General features: G+C 39.0%; 1 protein-coding gene across 6 annotated transcripts in view; it reads right to left on the reverse strand.

Moving 5' to 3' along the window:
* Window positions 1-20,173, reverse strand: part of FAT3 (FAT atypical cadherin 3) — a 323,469-nt gene that overhangs the window by 87,706 nt on the left and 215,590 nt on the right. For 4 of the 6 annotated variants that reach the window (XM_087758041.1, XM_087758044.1, XM_087758040.1 and 1 more), the window contains exons 5-8: window positions 19,034-19,244; window positions 18,539-18,607; window positions 10,209-10,348; window positions 156-431 (exon numbers count right to left, since the gene is read on the reverse strand). In XM_087758041.1, coding sequence (XP_087614167.1) covers window positions 156-431; window positions 10,209-10,348; window positions 18,539-18,607; window positions 19,034-19,244 — 696 coding nt within the window. The remainder of the gene's footprint in view (window positions 1-155; window positions 432-10,208; window positions 10,349-18,538; window positions 18,608-19,033; window positions 19,245-20,173) is intronic. The other 2 variants (XM_009470374.2, XM_087758042.1) reach the window with 1 other exon arrangement.

A 20,173-nucleotide genomic window follows, 5' to 3' on the forward strand; every position in this document is an offset into this window, starting at 1 on the left:
AAAAAATGTAAAATAAATACAGAGCAGGGCAGGCATGATGAAATTAATGACTACTTACTGCTCTAAGAGTCCTCTGCTCATGCAAAGACTAAGGCACATATGCACCTGAAGCAGCAGTGATTGTGTCCTGAGCCAAGTGAATATGGCATTCTTACCATGACATTAAGGATGTGCTTATCTTGAGCTTCGTGGTCTAATCTCTCAGCAGTATAGAGCACCCCAGTGCTGGGATCAATTCTGAATTTTCTCATGCTGACTGTATCGATGCTGCTGTGAATAGTGTAGCTCAACTTATGCTTTTCATCTCTGTCTATAGCTTCAATTTGCAGAATTTCAGTATCAGGGAGGATGTCCTCTGAAATGGTGACATCATAACTTGGGTGAGAGAATTCTGGGCCATTATCATTGTTATCCAACACTTTGATCAGAACCTACAGTTAATAAAAGAAAAACAATTGAAGTTATTGAAGTCTCGTCAGATTACTGAATAGGCACCTAGAGAAATGTAATTTACTTTAGATGGCTGATGATGTTATGCTGCTGTATGATGGGACTGAGAAACATCATTTAATATTAAATGCTTACTGTTCAGAACAAAAGAAATAGTAAGGATATGACTTTGGAGGCAAAATGTTCCTAATTATAAGACCTACTCAGAGCCTGACAAGGAAGTCTGTATTTTTAGTATCTATAGATTGGAAAATGTTCCTGCAATGGTCATAGGAAAGGTTTTGTCGTCCCTTGTAACTGCTCTGGTTACAAGAGACTTCTAGAGCTATTATGGGATTTCCTTTCCCCTTCACTATTAATAAGGCTATAAAATAATCCTTTTCATGTTACTTAAATCTGCTTTTTATACAATCAAGATTTGGCTAAATCCTGTGTTGTTTTCTGCACGATATATTGCGTTGGGACGTACTAGCGATGTCAAATCATGACAGCAGTGGAGACTTCAAGTTGCTGTTACATCTTAGGCTGTGTTAGGAATGGTGACACTTGATGAGGTGAGAACAGGAGACATGACCTCATGACCATGTAAGCCCACCCCACACAGATCAATACATACCACTAAGGACAGGTAATCTCAGGGCACTGGTGACAGGGAAGGATTATTTTTATGGTTTCATCCTTGCTCTTCCTTTGCCAGTGATGGCTGTCTTTATTGCCAACTAATTCACTTTCCCCTTGAACACCTATTTACCTCCTTTCTGTTGCAGTTTATGAACAGTAGGACTTCTGCTAAAAATGTGAATGAATGCTGTGCCATTTGCTTCAAGACTGTCTTTAAAACCTTGGTACTGGTCCCTAAAGAAACTTGGAGGGGGGGAAGGCAGCCAGGATGCTGCCGTTGTTGCCTATTATACCCATTTCAATATATCACAAGCTGACCCTGGTAACTAATAAGAATCACTACTTCCCAAGCTTTGTCTTTCAAAAGTTATGTGACTATGCAATGTTATGCATGTGTGGCTCCAACGAGTTTTTGTGTTTTTCACCATTGGAGGAGTCACTCCCTGAAGAAAATCTGCTTTCCAGGCTTCGTATGCTATAGATTACTTAGGGCAGTGTGGCAGCAAAACCCTTGACAAACTACGTAATACTGAAAGAGGAAATGCAAAGAGTTGCCTCTTTTTCAGTACTGGAAACAAAAAGTATCTTTTGCAGAATATGCCCATGAAAGCACACACCTAATTTTGCAGAGAGTGAAATGGAACAATCTTTTTATTCAAAGGCTTTGAAATAAGAAATAGTCCAATGAATGACACGGGAAAGGCCATGCACAGGACTCTTTCCTAAGGCTAGGAGACTTGACCCATCCCTCATGATATTTTCTTTGTTGTTCTGAAAAGCACTTGGATCTTTTTTAAGCAAATATTTCATTATTTTGCTTGATCAAGCCCTGTTCACCCATACTTTCTTAACAGAAGAAAAATACAGTTATACTTTTACTGCAATATTGCACAAACAGATGTTGGCCTCAGAGAGAAATGAAACTTTAGATTTCCATGATATGTGGAAGGGTTTGCAGAACACATTACCAGAAGGAACATGAGCAATTGTAAGCAGCAGTCGTAATGAACTAGCCTGGGAACTGTTTAAAAGACAGCTGAAATAAAATGCTCTGTAAGTTAAATGGCATAGGACTTCAACTGCGCATTCCATACGATTTAATTTTCACCAGATTAGGGTACGCCAGAGTGAAGCAGGGCGAAGCCTATATTAAGTTATGCTTCATTCTTGGACAGATAGCAATAAAATTGGGGGGAAATATACATTGCTAGGCCTATAATAATGATGAAGATTTACTTAGCTTTTTTAATTTTTGTTGTTGCTATACAATATATCAAGGCATGTTTCTGACCTGACTGAGGAAAAAAAAAAAAAAGCTGAACCCACATCTGAAAAATATGTGAAGAAATGAGTTGTAATATATGAAAGAAAGCCTGAGTAAAAAATGAAAGACTTCAACTCTACTCTAATGGGACACAGACCAAGTGCTGAACCACTTTTGTTAGTGTAAGGAAGAAACACTGAAGCAATATGAGTTGGGGATAATCCGATTACCAGTGTTTAATACTTAAAGGTATCTTCTTGAACAGTTTTGATACCCTCAGTCCTTGCCAGGTACCACTGTAACATGGCTGGATTATTTTACTGCTGCATTGTTAACACAGACAACACCACAATTTATTTTACTTTTAATTAGTGGCCAAAAACTTTCTCATGTATCGTTTTAGATAGTTTAACAGAGAAGTAAAAACTTTTCAAATGGATTCGACTGCAAATAGCAAGAGTGTTTGATTCTGCTGATGCTAGTACAGCATGGTTTACCTTGAACAAGGAAGCTGCCAGGGACAGGCTCGTACCTGTGCATTTGTTTTTAACATTGCTGTGTGCAAGCTCAAGCTATTCTGTAAGGAAAAAAAAATGTACAGGTGCACACCAATGTCTCTTAAAGGTACTGCTACAGCGTTGACATGCTGTTTTGTTTATGTGCTATGTGATCACCCCAGTGCTGGTATTCATTTCCCATTATATCTATTGCATTTTGGGATCATTGGCAAATTGGGAAAGCAGAGGAGGGCATAAAGCTTTATCCACCACAAAGCTTGCACCGTGACTGTGCAAGCCACAGCTCCGTGATTTATGCCTTCACTAGACTGCATAAACTAAACAGGGTGGGAGTGGATCAGCATCAGAGACCAAGGGTAAGCCATGAGACTATGGAAATTGTAGTGTGGATTCATAAAGCAGCCTTTCTTCCCACTGAAAAAGGTATAAGCTAATGCCCTGACACACAGATATGGACCATGATGGTGCTTGGGGAGTGGCAGGCATAGAGAGGAGAAAAGATAAAAAAATGAGGTCCTCATTCACTGTGGTCATCAAACTTACAGGGAACTATGCACTTAAAATTGCTTTGATATGTTCCAGAAAAGAACTTTTTTTTTTCTGTCTTTCATTTTATGTCTGCTGTAAAACTGATCAAGTGCCTGTTTAAGTGGCAGGCGTCTTCCTCCCCAGAGGTGACAGTATTTTAATGATTTGTCAAGTGATCCACATTGAAATACGCATTATTTATTACATACTCTGCATTTCAACAGCCACTTCCATCTGGAGATGGAAAGCGGTGGGTTAGAGATGCTAATGAATAAAGAGGTCATTATTGATTCACAGTTTCTTCTATTAAAGCAGTTAAGAGTATTTCTAATTTTTGTCAGCTGTCCCTCAAAATCCCCGAGAGTCACCTGTAATTTTAACATTACGGTCTCTCCTTTACTAGAGGGGGGTGGATGTTCCTTGCAACAAAAGAAAGTTAGACTACATATGGGAATACTCATTATACAGAGCTCTGTTAAACCCACAAGTTATGGCAAAGGAGAAAATGGAACTCTTTTATGTTCTTAAAAATGCAACTGTCTCAGGACCTACCTGAAACAAAATCAGGTAAAATAAAATGGAACTTAAGTGCCATTTTAAGTAGATATTAATTCTTCTATCCTTCACAACATTTTTGAGGAGCAAATGACTATTATTATCACCATCCTTTGCCCAGGAAAACACTGCCTTGCAGCCAGGTTAAATGACTTACCAAAGCCACAAGAGAAATGCAGTGACAAAGCTGGGGAAGATGTTTTAGGTTTATTTTTGAGTCACCCCCCCTTTTATTAGGTCACCTTAAAATGCCACCTTTCTATGCAGAAGATTTCCTGCTCCAGCAGGATGACTTCTAGTAAGGTGTTACTTAAAAAGAGGGGGCAATCTTTTCCTTTAGTAATGGACAAATGTTACATTGACACGAACACCAGGCTCATAGAAAACCTGATCCTACAAACATATGTGAAGTTGAGTAAGCCGAATTCCACCAGATTGTTAATATGAGGAAAGTTACTCAAATTTGTTTAATGGCTGCCAAACTTAGGCATAAAATCTTGGTACTACTGGCAAATTTCCCACTGACTTCAAAAGGGCCAGCATTCTACTCCTTGAAGCCTTAAGCTTTAGCCAGCCTGTAGCACGTCTTCCACTGAAAATCAAGTGTTATCCTACTGAAGTGACTCAAAGACTCACAGTGTATGTGTAATTTAATACTTTCTTCATATTTATTTCCAAATGGAAGTCATGGCAAGAATGAGCTGTGTTGCATAAATATCCTTTATTACTGTGTAGGTGCCTGGGGTGTTAAGCTTTGACAATACCCATTGTGTAAAACCAAAGACAGGCTTTAAAAGTTTCCTAACACATCCCCAAAAGGTGACGAATGGAAATGTTTACTATTTGTTTGCTGCTAAGTAGGGATTCCTCTTTGCTGAGGACTGTGCAAGGTTACTGACTAAACCGCTTTTCATAGACAAATATTAGCTGCAAGTCTTTTTTTCATGCTCGTAAAGCAAACATGCAGCAAAGCAGTCTCTGCCCAGTTATCCTTGAAAGCTCATATCTTTTCCAGCGCGTCGCGGGCTCCAGAAAAGCAGGCTTGCCTCCTTCTGCTTCCATTGTGCAGGGCCTAATTTATAGTCCGAACAAGCAACTCGCTATAAAAGATTTTTTTCTCCCTGCTCACTTCCTATTTCCCACAGTTAAAGCAAATTTCAAAGAAAGGATTCACGGGCCTCCAAGCTTACAAATTAGGCAAAGTAACACTCAGAGCATTAGCAAAGACTTCGTATTCAAAATGGTAAGTGAAAGGCCTAGAGAAATACAATCAAATCAAAGCAGGACAAAACCTAATGCAGGAAGTCTCTCCAAAGCTGTTTTTAATGTTGCCCATCACAAATACATTTGGTTTAGGCACAAAAGTATTTGAGTGAAAACTGGATAAATGCCAGGAGCTGCTTTAGAGATATTTGAAGCTGGAAGAATCTGCTTGGCTAATTGCTTGGTCTGGGCACAGTGTTGTAGTACAACCTATTAAGTGCCTCAATTGCTTAAACTCAGGTTACACTTTTGTATGGGTTTTGAAAACCTATTTTGATTTAATATTGCTTTCAATAGTGTTACTACACAGCTTTATTTGCTACTTCCTGACAAGTTTTTCTCTCTCCCAAACCCTAACCTTAACATAAAAATGCAAACAGTTTACCTACTGACCTCAGTGGCCTGTTATTTATACTTTACCGTGCCCCTTGTGTTATGTTAAAATGGGGGAAAAAGTCTTTGTTTCACAGGCAAGGCAGTGCTGAGATCGCTGGATGGGACAGAGAAAAATCAAGGATTGGGTTGGTTCTAGTTTGGAGGAAACATTCAACTGAGCAAAAGTGAAAAACTGAATAGAAACACCACATCTTCTTGTCTGTCCTAGGCGAATCCACAGCCCAGAACCTCTTCTGGTGGGGTCTAACGTCTTATCTACATTTTGGCCATGGTCCTCTAAGAAGAGCTTTTCACCATTCAGTTAAAAGAACCACCCTCACTTGGGTGATTGCTAAGCTCCTCCTTGTTAAGAAACAATCTTATAAAGAAAGGTGTTCTCTGCAAGGTGAGACCAAGTTTGGTATCCTGAAACTTGCAGCTGAAGGTCAATCCTGAGCAGAAGAATAAATAAAAGTCCACAACCTTCTGCAAGGAGAGACAGAAAGGGGCAATAAGCAGCAGCTTCTCCTGTCTGCTCTTCCAGCCTGGTTGGCTCCAGCTGAAGGTATCACAAGAAACCATGTATTGATCTACAAAAACTTTTCAGAGGGAACTGCATGTTCCTCTCTGAGTGTCCACTCTACTGGGAAATAGTGAGATGGTTTTGCAGTAAGTGAAACCGAGGTACATTTTGCCTCCTAGCTTGGAAATATCAGCCTTCATGCTTTAAAGCATCTTTTTTATAGTGGTTAGGACGATGAAAAAGAAGAAGGCGGCAAGAAAGTAAGCAAGAAGTAAAACTGTCTTTTTCATATAATACCATGACTCCAGGAGGCTGTTCTTAAAAAAAATAATTATCCGCTAGTACAACGTTCTCAATAAAAGTGAAAAAATTATCATCACTTAGATGATTGTTCCCCACTGTACTGTACTTCTGTGGGTACTTCAGCAAAACTCAACAGCATGCACTACAAAGAAATAAATAAATGCTATTCCTGTGTTGTGCTTGGATGTAAAGGATCTGAGCTGTTCAGTAAAAAAAAGGAGGCTTTGGGATACACCTGACTTATGACCAAGAGAACCTCTAACGTTACACAGTCAAAATTGTGGCAGGAATGGGCATTTAGATACCATTACACTGATTTCTTGCTGGGAGGTTCCTCTCTCTGCTCAAGCGTGGGCAACAGACTCTTTCCCAGCCGAAAGGGAGGTGGTGGTGGTGGTGAGGAGCAGGGTCTCTGTGCGGAGCTGCTGTCCCAGCTCTCTCCAGCGTGTGGGATGCAGAAGCCCCATCCCCTCCCTAAGGCCACCAGCTCGCCTGGCAGCTGCAGGAATCGCATTTCGCGGGGATTTAGAGCCAACATATGCCTTCAGCCTTTAATAAATTACTGCGTGGCCTTGAGCAATAATGAATTAAGCTAAGGGAAAAAACCAAAAGCTCTCTCTGGCTAAGTCAGGAGACTTAGCCTTCCTAGAAGTTAATCAATGTGACAGAAGCTTTATATCCACACTCCAAATATATAAATCAAGCGAGTCAACATTTCTTTGTCTTTGCCCCATCCATCCTTCCCCATCACGGCTGTGCTGCCGGCATGGCTGGGGCTCAGCTGCACAGGCAGCACGGTGAGTGCCAGCGGCTCAACAAGTCTTGGTGCTTTGCTTCTCACTTCAGAGACTGTATTCCTTTTTGCAATCCTGATCATGCCCAAACCAAATAGGCTTTCAGTGACAAAGGAAGTTTTTTTTTTTTTTTTTTTAAATATTCCTTATGTTCTTTTCGCCCCTTTTCACAACAGCGAACTGCTAATACAACAGATGTAACTTTTAAATCAAAATTATTTCCTTCCTCTCACAGTACGGTAATGAACCATGTGTGCAGTAAGGCATGAAGGAAGCGAACAGTTTATCGGAGTTTCAGGCGTGCAGAAACACTGCTGAAGAAACTTATGCGAGTCCATGCCAGTGATCATGTTACTGAAGCAAAAATCTTTGGCATTTTTACACGGTATTTTACCACCTCCAACTGTGTAATAGACAAAAGGCCAGGAAGAGATAAAGGGAAACAGGTGGGGTGGAATAAAAAGCAAGACTGTTCCATTTGGCACAGCAATGATCAGCTGTTTCATAATAAACCATTGCACTTTGAGGGGGGGGCTTTATATTATTTTATTATACAAGGGGATGAATTTATACATTTGCTTTCCCCCCACTTCCTCTTCTACCATATCTTCTTGCAGCTATAGTTAAAAATGCAGGTGGTACTATGGATATGAGACAAAATACTTACAATGTCATTTTATCAAAACTCAGAACAAGGCCACTGAGAGCCATGGATAGATGCTTTTTTGACTCTTTCTATGACCTATTTTACTTAACCTATCAGTTTGATTTTTTTATTATTGTTCTAAAAGGAAATAAAGATGAATAAGGTCACCAAAGACTCCAAAGTACAGTCAAAAATACAGCATGAAAGTTTTGTAAAAGGGAGAGATAATTAGGCAGGCCATAATTCTGGCAGCTTTGAGATAATGATCGCTTTTGAAATCTCTGTTGTGAAAAGTGAAAGAAATACATTCTCAGTTGTTGTCTGGGCAGCAATTAAATACTTAAACAGTATCCATGTGGAGAGAAGGAGGAAAGAAGGGCCTGTACCCACCCATGATTATCTAATGCTATACTATTGCAATCTTAAATGACTGTCTTACATTTTTAAATAGGTCACACCACTGTTAGAAAGAATGCTCAGGCTTCTTTTAGAATGCAACAGCTTTACTGAAATATGTTTTTACCATATGTTTTAATTAAAAATGTAGGGTTTTCATCAAAATAGGTTTTGAGGACTGTCATAGGGGTCAATTTATTAAACCATAAGCAGTAAAAACAATAAACATAATATTAATGAGAAATTACTTGTATTCAGCATGTTTGAAATTTCCTGTGCTTCTTAATATTTGTTTGGCTGAAATGTTTACCAGAAAAAAAATGTCATGTTAGGGATTCAACACCACATTTCTGAATTGTGGGCTGAGCGTGTTGCCAAGATTAAAAAACAAAGCAAAACAAAAAACTACTCAAGGGCTGAAGAAAATGCCTTATGGAAAGGGAACATAAAGAGGTCAGTCATTCTCCTTTGCTTGTCTACCAGAAGACTGGGAGGTGATTTGAGTATTCTGAGTAAGTGCCTTCCTGGGGAGAAAATATCAGTTTTTAAAGAGCTCTTTAATCAAGCAGGGAAAGGCATAACTGAGAATACAGGCCAGACATAATCAAGCTAAAAATAAGGGATGTTTTTAGCAGAGATGCAATTAATTACTGAAACTAACAGGGAAAACAGCAGATTTCCTACCACCTAACTTACTATCAACTGATGTTTTCTTATCAAGAGTGGATTATCAGGAGAAATTATCAGATAGGGATACGTAGGCAGAGATTTTAGGGCTGGTTATAAACAGGAATTTAGATTGAGAAAGCACTCAGTGATTTAACGTTCTCTTAGGAAAGTTGGTGTTGTGACTCAGTGAATACAGATTTACATCCGAACCATTTGAGCAAAAAGGCAAGGTAAAATAGAAGCATCTGCGTGTGCATGCATATATGTAAATATAAAAAATATTCAGGCCTTCCTTCTGCATTATAAAGAAGCAAATAACGTCACAAACCTATTTTTTTCATTTCCTCAATAAACCACATTTAATCTGGGATTTGAGGCTGCACACAGGTGTCCTCTACCAGTATGTATTTTTCCCTATTTGTCAAATTATATTCAGGCTACAGGCACACTTTACACTTGGGCAATAATTCAGATGTAGGATTTCAGGCCCTAGCTAATCCATACCCTGCAGCTCCACCTCGTATGGAAGGATTTCGCTATTTGGAGTCTCCCTGGTGCCACCTGGACCACAGAGTCCCTGTTCCAGTACCATGACCCTAACCATGTCCCAACTCCAGACTGGTTTCCACGGAACAGATACCCAGGCTCTGCGTCAGGGTCTCTCCAAGAATGATGTGTCAGAGCCATCATTATCCCAGCCCTTCACATTTATTTGACCTGACTTTTTAATTGCTGAAAGGCACTGACCCTAATAAGCAAGTCTGGTTTTAAAGGGTTCACTGGGGCTGCTCCCCAGAAGACAATGTAATCGCAGGCAGTGACACTAAAGGAGAGATCCTTTGAATTTTAAGTTTCCCCCCTGAACAATTTCTTCTCTGAACAACTGATGCTGTGTCCCATATTTGGGTCTTGGGAGGATGAGAGGCATAAACTCCATTTAATACGATCAATAGCAATAGCCCCCAACACCTCAGAAGCACTATTGTATTTTGGACCATTACGGGGTGATACAATTGTCAAAATCTAAGCTTCACTGCTTGTGATAGGGACTCCCTCAGCTGGAGGAAGGCGAATTACTTTCGTGTGAGCAGGAAGAGGACAAAAGGAGAAATACCACTTTGAAACATTCAACAGCTGATCCTTTACAACCAGATGGAAAGGCTCTGAAAAATATCCCCTCCATTATTTAACAGTGGTCTCAAAGGATAAGGTTTTATTTGAACGGCAAAATTATTATGTTTTACAGCATATACATTCCACTAACAAATTGAAAACTTGCCAAGAAAGGAATGTGATATTCTACCTGAGTCGTGGCAATGTTTGTTCCATCGGTGACCTCCACAGTCATATTATATATTGACCTCTGCTCTGCATCCAAGGGCTTTGCAATGACAATAGTGCCCACTCCCTTCTCCGCGTCGAAAGAACTATCGTAATTCCCTCCTAATTGTTGCACAAAAATACAATTAAATTAGCCATCTCTGGAAAATTTCCATTGAAAATGTTCCTAGAAGTGGGCATATCTGTTTACTGGCATCCATCTTAAAAGCTTGCCTTAGCATACACAGTACATCTACTGATACTTCTTTGTTCATAACTCATTTATATTTCAAAGCACAGTTTGTATATTGGAAAGCAGATATCATTAAAATGCACTGCAAGAAAAAAAATCTAGCAGTATATTTAAGTGAACCATAACTGAGTCTATAAAAAGAATCAAATGGCTATAAGCCCATAAGTTGTGTGCCCTTGTAGTTTGGATAATGAACAAGTACAATTATCTTTTTGTATAAAAATCATTTTAAGAGAGTTTTATTCAGCAAATTTTATTTTCAGGAAATTCTCACTGATGCTCGTGGGTGCAAAAACCGTCAACTGAGTCTTTAAAAATTACAATTATAATCAATTTAAAAAATGCAAATAGAGATTTGTTATGTTAATTTCAAGGACAATGATAATTACTGGCAGCAAAGGTCAAATTCTACTAGTCTTTCAGGAATTATTTAAATAGATCTGACAGGATACACATCATAAATTCCTTTCCATTAAAAAAAAACCTCACAAAGCACTGTTCTGAAACTAATATCTCCTTATCCTGTCACGCACTGAATGATGCAGCAGTGGGAAAACCCTCCTGAGCCTCAGGTGACCAAAAAAAAAGGAAAAAGAAAAAAAAAGTCTATTAAAAAGTAAGAGAAAGCCATAAATAATTTGAGATTAAAGGGTTGCAGGATTTCTCAGCCACAGCTATAGTTTATAAAGTAGAACTACTCATTATGTTCAAAAGTAAAGCACACACTCCCCGCTGCTACGTTGCTTCTTACTCACTCATCTATAAAGTGGAATTTATTATGAGTTGATTCTGAAATTTTTGGAGGCTGGGGAAAGGGAGAGGTGGAACACAACACTGCTGACAAACTCTTAGGTATATTCATCACACAGCAATGCAATGCCACTAGCTACAGTCTCTGACAACACAGTTCTACAAAGTGGAAAGGGCTTTCAAATGCCACTGGTTATAAAACTTGTGTAAGAGCTGCTCAGACCTCTTGGGATTAGATCCACAGGTAGAAAAACATCCATTCCATTGACTTAGCTCTTGTGCAATATATATTGAGAGAAATGTATTTGAATGGCTGTTGTATCATCACAAAATGGCTCTCATTTTAGGGCTGGGGACAGAGAAGTGAAGGGGACAGTCTTCCTTGCTCTACCATCAAGTCTTGCATCTGCATGGTTTGCTGACCAACAACAAGCATTATTCTCAGAAACAGTCATGCATTAAGTGAGAGGAAAAAGGTTTTGGCGTTCCAAGAAGCTGAAGATTAGGAGGAATCACAGTGAAATCACAGCCCCTGAATTCCTTAACATGAAGAAACCCTCACTTCTCCCTACCTCTTGCACAGGCTATTGCACAGAAAGTGTAAGCTAGAAGAAGCACTGCTCTGTCCACATCTGCCTTGGAGACAGATATGGAGGGGGGAGAAGGATAGACAGGGAGCGGGAGAAGAAAGGGGGAAGAGGAATAAGAGCGCAGGTGATCCACGCAAAGGGAAGGTAGGATTGGTGAACTTCTGCCCACTGAAACGATCCAAACATAGTCGTTTCAGATGTGCTGTCAGACTTCCCTATGCTGAATATATGTATATACACATATATAGCTCTGAGCCTAATAGATGCAGTTGTGGTTCTCCAGGAAAACACTGATACTGGATCTGCTGTGATTTATGGTGGATAGAAATATTGCTTATATCCTAACCTCCTTCTGCAAGCCCAAATTGCATATTTTTCTCAATTGATAGATGTATATATAAAAAACACTATTTGATGCTAGGAAAAAAAAAAAGCATAATTGTCCTTGACATTTAAGCAATACGAAGGTATTTGGACACTGATCATATCTTCAGTGTTTTGTTTTGGTTTTTGGTTTTTTTTTTTTAAAGTTAGTCTGGAAGAAAAAGATGCCATCTCCCAATTAATGTTTTAGATTGATTTACTTGAGACAAATTGTACCATGAAAACCAGCTCTGGAAAAAAGCCTCCTTTGAAGAAGAGAGTTTGAGATTCTTGCAAGGAAATCTCTGCTGAAATGAAGCTAGCCTTGGGACAGTAGGCACTTTACAAAGAGAATGTTTCATACTGATAACCATGAAAACAAAATGAAAGCTTATACTTCAAGATGCTTAATAACCATCTTAATGAGCAATCAAAAATTACATGCTATCAACTGGCTTACACTTCCAAAGAAACCCTGCCTTTAAAACTTCCAAGAAGTAAAATGGAAGGATTAGCAATAAATGTTTTAAATGCCCTTCCTCTGTTGCCTTAGAGCTGGCTTTGCAGGGCAGTACACAGTATATTGCCAACACATCGACTTCTTCAAGCCATTTTCATTAAGTGCAGTATATTTTTCCCCTAAAATAAGAACTGAATCCATCATATGAGTTTTTTATATGCTATCCACATCTTCCAAAATGGCCTAGTGACAAAGAAATAAATCTTGGTCGCCAGCTACCCCACTCTAGCCTACACTTGTAACTAACCAGGCAATGCACTTTATTTTATGTTGATTAATTTTCTATTAAACAATGCAGAAACTGCATCAAACACTCAGACAGAGATGGATCAGAGAACATCCTGCTGTGAGAGTTGCCATTATAATCTCTTTTGGAGTGAAATCCTGATTTATTCCTGATTCAGTCTAGTACATTTTAACAGACCATGGTCAGCTGTTGACGATGATGGCTGAACTTCTGGGAATATTGCCTGAGATATTGGGTCCTGCCTCTCATCTGGAAATGGTCTGGAAATGCTTTGTATTACTCCTCAGCCTTCATATACCCTCAGAACAGCTCCTCATCATGAATGCTTCTGAAGTTGCACTTAAGCACTGAAGAGTAATTAATGAATTAGGTATAAATGCTAAACTATAAGGGCTTTAGAGGCCTACTATGAAGCACCCAGAGAAGCACCTAACAGAATTATCTTTGAAAGATGGGTGTTGAACGGGTACGAAGAGAGTCATGTAAAAACAAACAAGACTTTTCTCTTAAGAACTCCTGCAGCTGAACTATTCTGGGAATCCAAGTGAAACCACTTCCTTCCGAAGGTGCTCATGTTGAGGTCAGAGGGCTGAGCCCGTAGGAGGTGACAGCTGAGGAGGTGTCAGCTTCACACATTTCTGGGGTACTTGAGGCCGGTTTTTGAAAGTATGCTGCCATGTAACACCCAACCCTTTTGAAGAGAGCTCATCTGCAGTGCTGTAAGCTCCTGCAGTATCAGTTTTAGCAATGTTACTATCGGCCATTTAACATTTTCTTTGATCACAATCTTAGGATGAAAAGGGGCTAAAAATGATGAAATTTTGTTCAGCTGCTCAGTTTTATTAATGTGAATTTTTATTACTTATTCCATTTTCCAACATACGGCACATGCTTTCCTTTTTATTGTCTACTAAAACCTGCTTTCAGATACAAGATATGTAGAAGCTTTCTTTGCTAATGCGCTTGCAATTGCATTAGGAAAGAAATATTTCAAACGAAGATAATACATTTCGAGTTCCTCGGGCACTTTGGGAAAATCAACGATAAAGAAGGCAAGTTGACTGAACTGGCAAGTTGGCTAGACAGGTTGTCCTGAGAAAGCATTTTAACACTGAATGACCTCAGAGGGATGTGGATTGCCGTTGTTTGCAATACATTGCAGGCTAAGATGTAATGCTGATACATCTTCAGTACAGATTAAAGACCTCCCTTAAAATACTCTGATTAAACTGAAGCACTTAGAGTGGGATTTCAAAGTCCACATCTACTTGCAATGCCATCTTTGGATGAGTAGACTTATCATGTTGAGATGATATGAATTCCTCCAGAAAGTGCTTTTTCTCTCTAACTGACTGTTAAGACACCTAGCACAGATAGTTATGTCTACACTTTGGACACCTAAGTTAAGTGAGATGATTTCTACCCTTACTTTCTTAAGACTGATATTAATGCTGTTGCATAGCCCCGGAAGCATTATATTTCTGCAACTAGGAATTTTTTTATGTTATCTGAAAGCATGTTATAGTTTATATAGTTTCCAATATAACTCTATCCAATTCCAGCTGTTATCAAACTCGGGGTAGCTGTATAAACAGCCCGTGGTACAAAAGATTTTATTAGCTGGCCCTCACTACAGCTTCATGAGACCTTTCTAGTACAGCCTAATTTTCAATTTAACAGATGATATAGTATGGTCAAGAAGGAGATCTCAGGAAATTGAACTGAGACACCTCTGAGCCAACAGACTATAGGTTGTGTTCTTGGTATAGAGTATCCCCAAATCAAATACAGCTAAAACCTGGCAAGAGTCTTCCTTCTCTAGAAGATAGCAAAGAGCACACATGCTCCATGTCCAAACCTAATAAAGTCAGGAGATATTGAGATCTTCACACAAGTCTCATATGGCCTACCATGCCATGACAGACGAGTGGAGAAGAAGAGGAATATAGGAGATGATCTAATTTAGAGAATAGTCCTCGAAAACACATTTTCTCAGGGAAGAGAGGATTCTTACTTGTCTTGCCCCAAAGTAAGCTAACACCACAGTGATGATAAATCGGGCCAATTGCTACAATTCTTGCATTGCTCAGAGCAGAGAATCAGAGGAAAATGCAGAAAGCTAATCCACCCTGAAACTCAAGGGTGAGTCTGAAGTACCTCTAGGATTTTCAGGAAAAGAAGCACAGCCAAAATTTCCAATTTTTCTCTTTTCAAAAAAGATGAAATAAACTTAGCGACTGCCTCAAGAAATACAAATTCACCTACAGACTGTTGTTAATCATAACATAATAAATATTAGTAACATAACATGCAAATATTTATTCTCCTATTTACGATATCATGCTAAGAAGAAGAAAATAATGCAGACTGAATTTTCAGATTCTAAGGAGAGTCAAAGCCTTGGGTTTGCTGCTAAGAAGCTGAAGGTAAGGACATAAAAAGTAGAAAAGAAATCAGAAAGGTATTTTAGCTAGTTCTCAGGCAAGATAATTCAAAGGAGGCTAGGGAGCTACATGTTTTTGACATTAACAAAAATTTGCAGCACTGTGAAATAAACGGACAATTAATTAAAATTAATAGATCTTAAAATTATTGCCATTTAAGCACCCTTGATAAAAAGTTCTGATGTGCTTTTAAAATTTGGCTACTCTTATAAAGGCATAGGCGGGGGGAAAAAGGAAAGAGAGAGGGAAGCCTGTTCGGAGAATCAGAGAGATGTTGTGCAACATGCTACTTAAGCAAAAACTAGCACCATGCAGCTTAGCTCCAGTGTCAAAGTAGTCATTACACCATTCCCACCACTAACAAAGAGACAGAGAGGGCTCAATTTACCTGGGAGAAATAAAGATCTCTGACTTATTTTTAACTTCCCATCGAAAAATAGTTTCTCATATATGGCTGAAGAAATTTAACATAACTGAAACAACCTACATTCATGTCTTTCACATTGTGGGATCTGCATGAACTGAGAATGGCATTGAATGCAGTCTGAAAACAGAAACCAGGTATGACATCTCAACCATTCCCAATTAAACAAACAAAACCCAGGCAAGCATCCTGTTCCTCTCTAGTCCATGGGGGGAAGATGATCTCCCTGCCTGCAAGGCACCTTGGAGCTGATTAACCCAAGAATTTAAACAGTTATTTAAAGTGTATATAATTTAGGTGCAAATTAGATGCTGAAGTTAGGCAGACAGAACACTACATAGCCAAACTTCATCCACCCTCCCTCCTTTTTTTTTAGCTGAGAGAAAGTTCATGTTATGCATTAAAAAAGAGGTCCTCTGGAATTCCAATACCCATTTAGTTTGAAAAGGTCATAAACATAAAGGTCAAGCTGCAAACTCAATATTAAACTATGCCTCTACATAAGCCTTCAGGGCTTTTGTTGACATTACTATGAACTGTGCATGGAGGTCCAAAATCACAAAATACCAGATGGATCAGGATCAGGTCTAGGTTTTTCAGCAGCATAGAAACCATCTCTTGCATCAGCAGTCCCATACAAGCTTTCCATACATGACAACTAACTTCTACTAATACCCCATGTCTTTCATGGGGCTTTTCAGCACTAGACTTCAATGTTCTCCCAAAAGGAAAGTATCAACATCTTTTTTTTTTTCACCAATGATACTGAAGAACAAGAAGAAAAACTGTTTTTTATACTGACACTGACTAAAGGCAGCAAAGATAATCTAAGCGTACAGTACTTTGTCTGTAAACCTCTTGGGGTGGATTTTGTCTTTGCACCTTGTATGCAGAACATCTGGAACAACAGGGTCTTCTGTATGCCCATGATTGCTGGCTATTCCTATTGCAGAAATGAGTGCTGTTGCTAGTGCTATTATTTATAACAACAGTAATATTTAATGACAACATTCATATGGTAACAGTACCGAACTGGATGGTCAGGGTCACTGCTTTCTCATTAAGTCTAGGGAAGCTCTGTCTCCATGACCCTCTGCAGTGATGCAGCATCTTGCAGCATCAGGAGCTACAGCCTATAGGGAAACCATTAGGGTTGTTTAAATAGCAAAAATCTTCTTCTAAACCATTTGAACTGTTTTAGCCATAAAGGTCAAATTAAATGACAAATTAAAGGCTTAAATTTCATAATGCTCTCCCCATCATCTCTGTTTGTTGCTAGATTGCAAGTGACTCTAATAATGTAAAAGAAAGCAGTGGAAGAGTGGGGGCTTCTCTCATTGCTTAACACAGGCAACATTTTAATGAGAGTCACTGAATTTGCCAAGGAAAGGACCAAAAGGCTGTGAAAGGCAGAGGAAGCCAGCAAAAGGTTCAAGTGGGAAAAAGTGACAATAACATCAATAAAGATGGATTTCTCCTGGGAGGAAAGTTAGGGTCAGTGAGGAAGAAAAAGGGAATGTGAACATTAGCTAATAAATTGCATGTATCATACTGAAACAACCAAGAGAATGGGAAGAAAACCATAGGAAACATGTGCTGTCCTTCCCCAGGGGCTAGCAGGAACCCTAGGACATGATAATAGCTTTGGGTTTAATTTTAATGTGGTTGGCACATCAGAAACCATGCTACAAATTCAAAGAGGAAATGTTGCTGCTTCTATCTTTCATCTGCACAAACTGGCAATAAAAAGTGGACGAAAATGACTCTGACAGACCCCTTCTCTTGTGGTCCTTGTCCTTCCTGTTGGCTAAACCCATCCACAAATAGCTATGCTGAAATGAGAGCCAGGCTCAATCCCTGTAAATAAAGACTGCTGATGCACCCTTTCCACTAAATCTGTGGCAAAGGCTTTTTGTTTCTCTAATCTTTCATGTAGTATTTGCTTTATAACCCTTAATTTAAATAACACCACTTTGTACATAGTGTTTTACATCCAGAGGTATACAAACATTATGTACAAGTATCTGCAAATATTAAGTAGCACAATAACTTTGCAGGGTCGTTGTGCTGCTGGGGAAAGTCTCATTTTGGAGATGTTAAATAAGTTATTTTAAATAACATGACTGAATCAGCAGCAGAAGCAGGAAAGCAATGCTTAGGAACATTGATTCCTGTTTCTCCACTGCAACCAAGTGAGACCCTCTACTCCCTGTCTTTTGGCAGCTACATCCTTAACTGCATTTCCCTGTGATTTTAAGACTATTACTTCTATGGCTTCTCCTCCTCTTTGCTAAGGATACTTCTCCCTCCCTATTTTTATAAGAAATTTGATGTAAGGCAATTTTGTGGTTGAAATCTCACATCAAAACACATTTCTCTTTTTCAGCTTGCATTCACGACAAACTTTTGGTGGCTCCATTTGTAACCCATATGTTGATGCATCCCATTCTGTTTCACAGTTAAATGGATGGCACTGGACTGTGAAAAGTTTGAATTAATTATTTGTGATAAACTGCGGAAAATCCGTGAACAAAATGATAATAATTGGACACAAATACGGTAAAAGCTGTCATAGAAAGAAACACAGCACATCCATGTGTCGCATTGCATCCTGTCACAGGCACTTATGAAAGATGTAATATAAATTGTCTCAAAGAACTTGCAAAAATAAAAGGCAGCCTGGATAGTTGTATTTTAGCAAATGTGTTTGCACTAAGGGTACCTTCTGTTGAACAGTTCTGCCCACAAGCTGTCTGTAGAATATAGAACATCTCTCGAGCATGCTTGCCACCTTGAAGCAGGGCAGTCGGAAGCAGAAAAAAAAGAACAGAATGCAGAAAAAAAGGTGAAGAAAGAGAGAAATGAGGGACAGCAAGTCTAAGTACCATAAATACATTTAGAAATGAGATTAGCAAAGTATGACAATAGAATTTAAATGACAGACAACATTAAGATTGCAGTAAATAACATAGTATGAAAAAAAAACAATTCAGCCATACAGCGCTTTTTTTTCAGCTTAGCTAAGGAGTCATAACAAAAGCAGGAATATTATTATTATTGTTATCACTATATTAAAAAAGCATTTTCATTTCAGCGTTACAAAAGTGGGTTTAATTTGGGGGGTACAGTTCACGGTTAGTTTTCTTGCTCTCAAAACCACGCATCCATATGCTTTGCTTCTGAAGCTTCCTCCTTAAGCCACTGGCTCCCAACTTACCGACAATATCAAACCAAAGGGGAATGTTAGATGGCTGCACAGAGACCACCCCAACGATTTCTGTCACTTTATCGCTTTCCATGACAGTGAAGTTGTAAAAAGGCTCATCAAAAGTCAGGGGCACAGGCGAGGGCGCAGGCTTTTTTATCCACTCAATATGGAGGCGTGCAGTTGAAGATTTTTGGGGCCGGCCATTGTCCACTGCTTTTATCTGGCAGGTACAAAGAAAAGAGGACTCAGACTGAGCATCATGGCTTGGCAGTTCAAATTTAATTCTGTTGCATGATGATGACTGCTTGGAAAATAGCCTTTTTAATCCTCTATGTAAAATCCCATGAAAAAAGAGGGAGATAATCACTTCTTTCTCAATTCTCATTTTTTTTCCATTACAATTTGACTTTTTAACTGAAAAGACTGATTTCAAACTGAAATGTTTTGTTTTAGGAATGGTGGTGCGAGGCCTGCTGGAGATGCAATTCAAGTGGTCCCCACACAGATCCTCCTCTCCAGAACCAGCTTCCTTCACCGATTTCGTCTTCCACTCAGTTCCCTCTTGCAGCAAAGCTGGGAGCTTTATAATGACCCTGTGGGACACCGTGCATTTGCGACACATGCTCACCCCGACCATGTTTGATTGCTTTTAAATGGCATCTGTATTGCAGACAAGACTGATATTCCTTACATTGCCTTCTTCAGGATGTTTAAGTGAGTTAAATAAGTTTCAGATCATTTCCCCCGTTCTCCAAAACAAATATAATTTAAAATTTTGCCATATTTATTTTCCTTGCTTTCTCCTCTCTGTCATGTTCATTAAGAGTTGCCCAGCTTGATGTTAATTCTTTCTATTATAATGTCCTCTAGAGCAATGGATAGACTTGATATTTGCCTGGCATGCTTTATGGTTTTAGCACAGAAAAGGCAAGATGAGCAGCAACAAACACTAGGTATAAGGAAAGGGAGAATGCAGGTTACAAAATGGGTGCTTTGGTGAATAACATCAATGTCAATCAAAGGGTTTTTCTTTTAAAACTAAAGGAAATATTTCTGGCTATATAGGACCACTGGTGTAATATGTTGTTACTATGCCAGTTAAAAATGGGAAATATTTTCCTGAAATACCATACCCTACTTCTTTCTCTG

The sequence above is a fragment of the Nipponia nippon genome, unplaced genomic scaffold, assembly GCF_047370975.1.
Source record: "Nipponia nippon isolate SJK-2023a ecotype South Korea unplaced genomic scaffold, ASM4737097v1 scaffold_2, whole genome shotgun sequence".
Lineage (NCBI taxonomy): Eukaryota > Metazoa > Chordata > Aves > Pelecaniformes > Threskiornithidae > Nipponia > Nipponia nippon.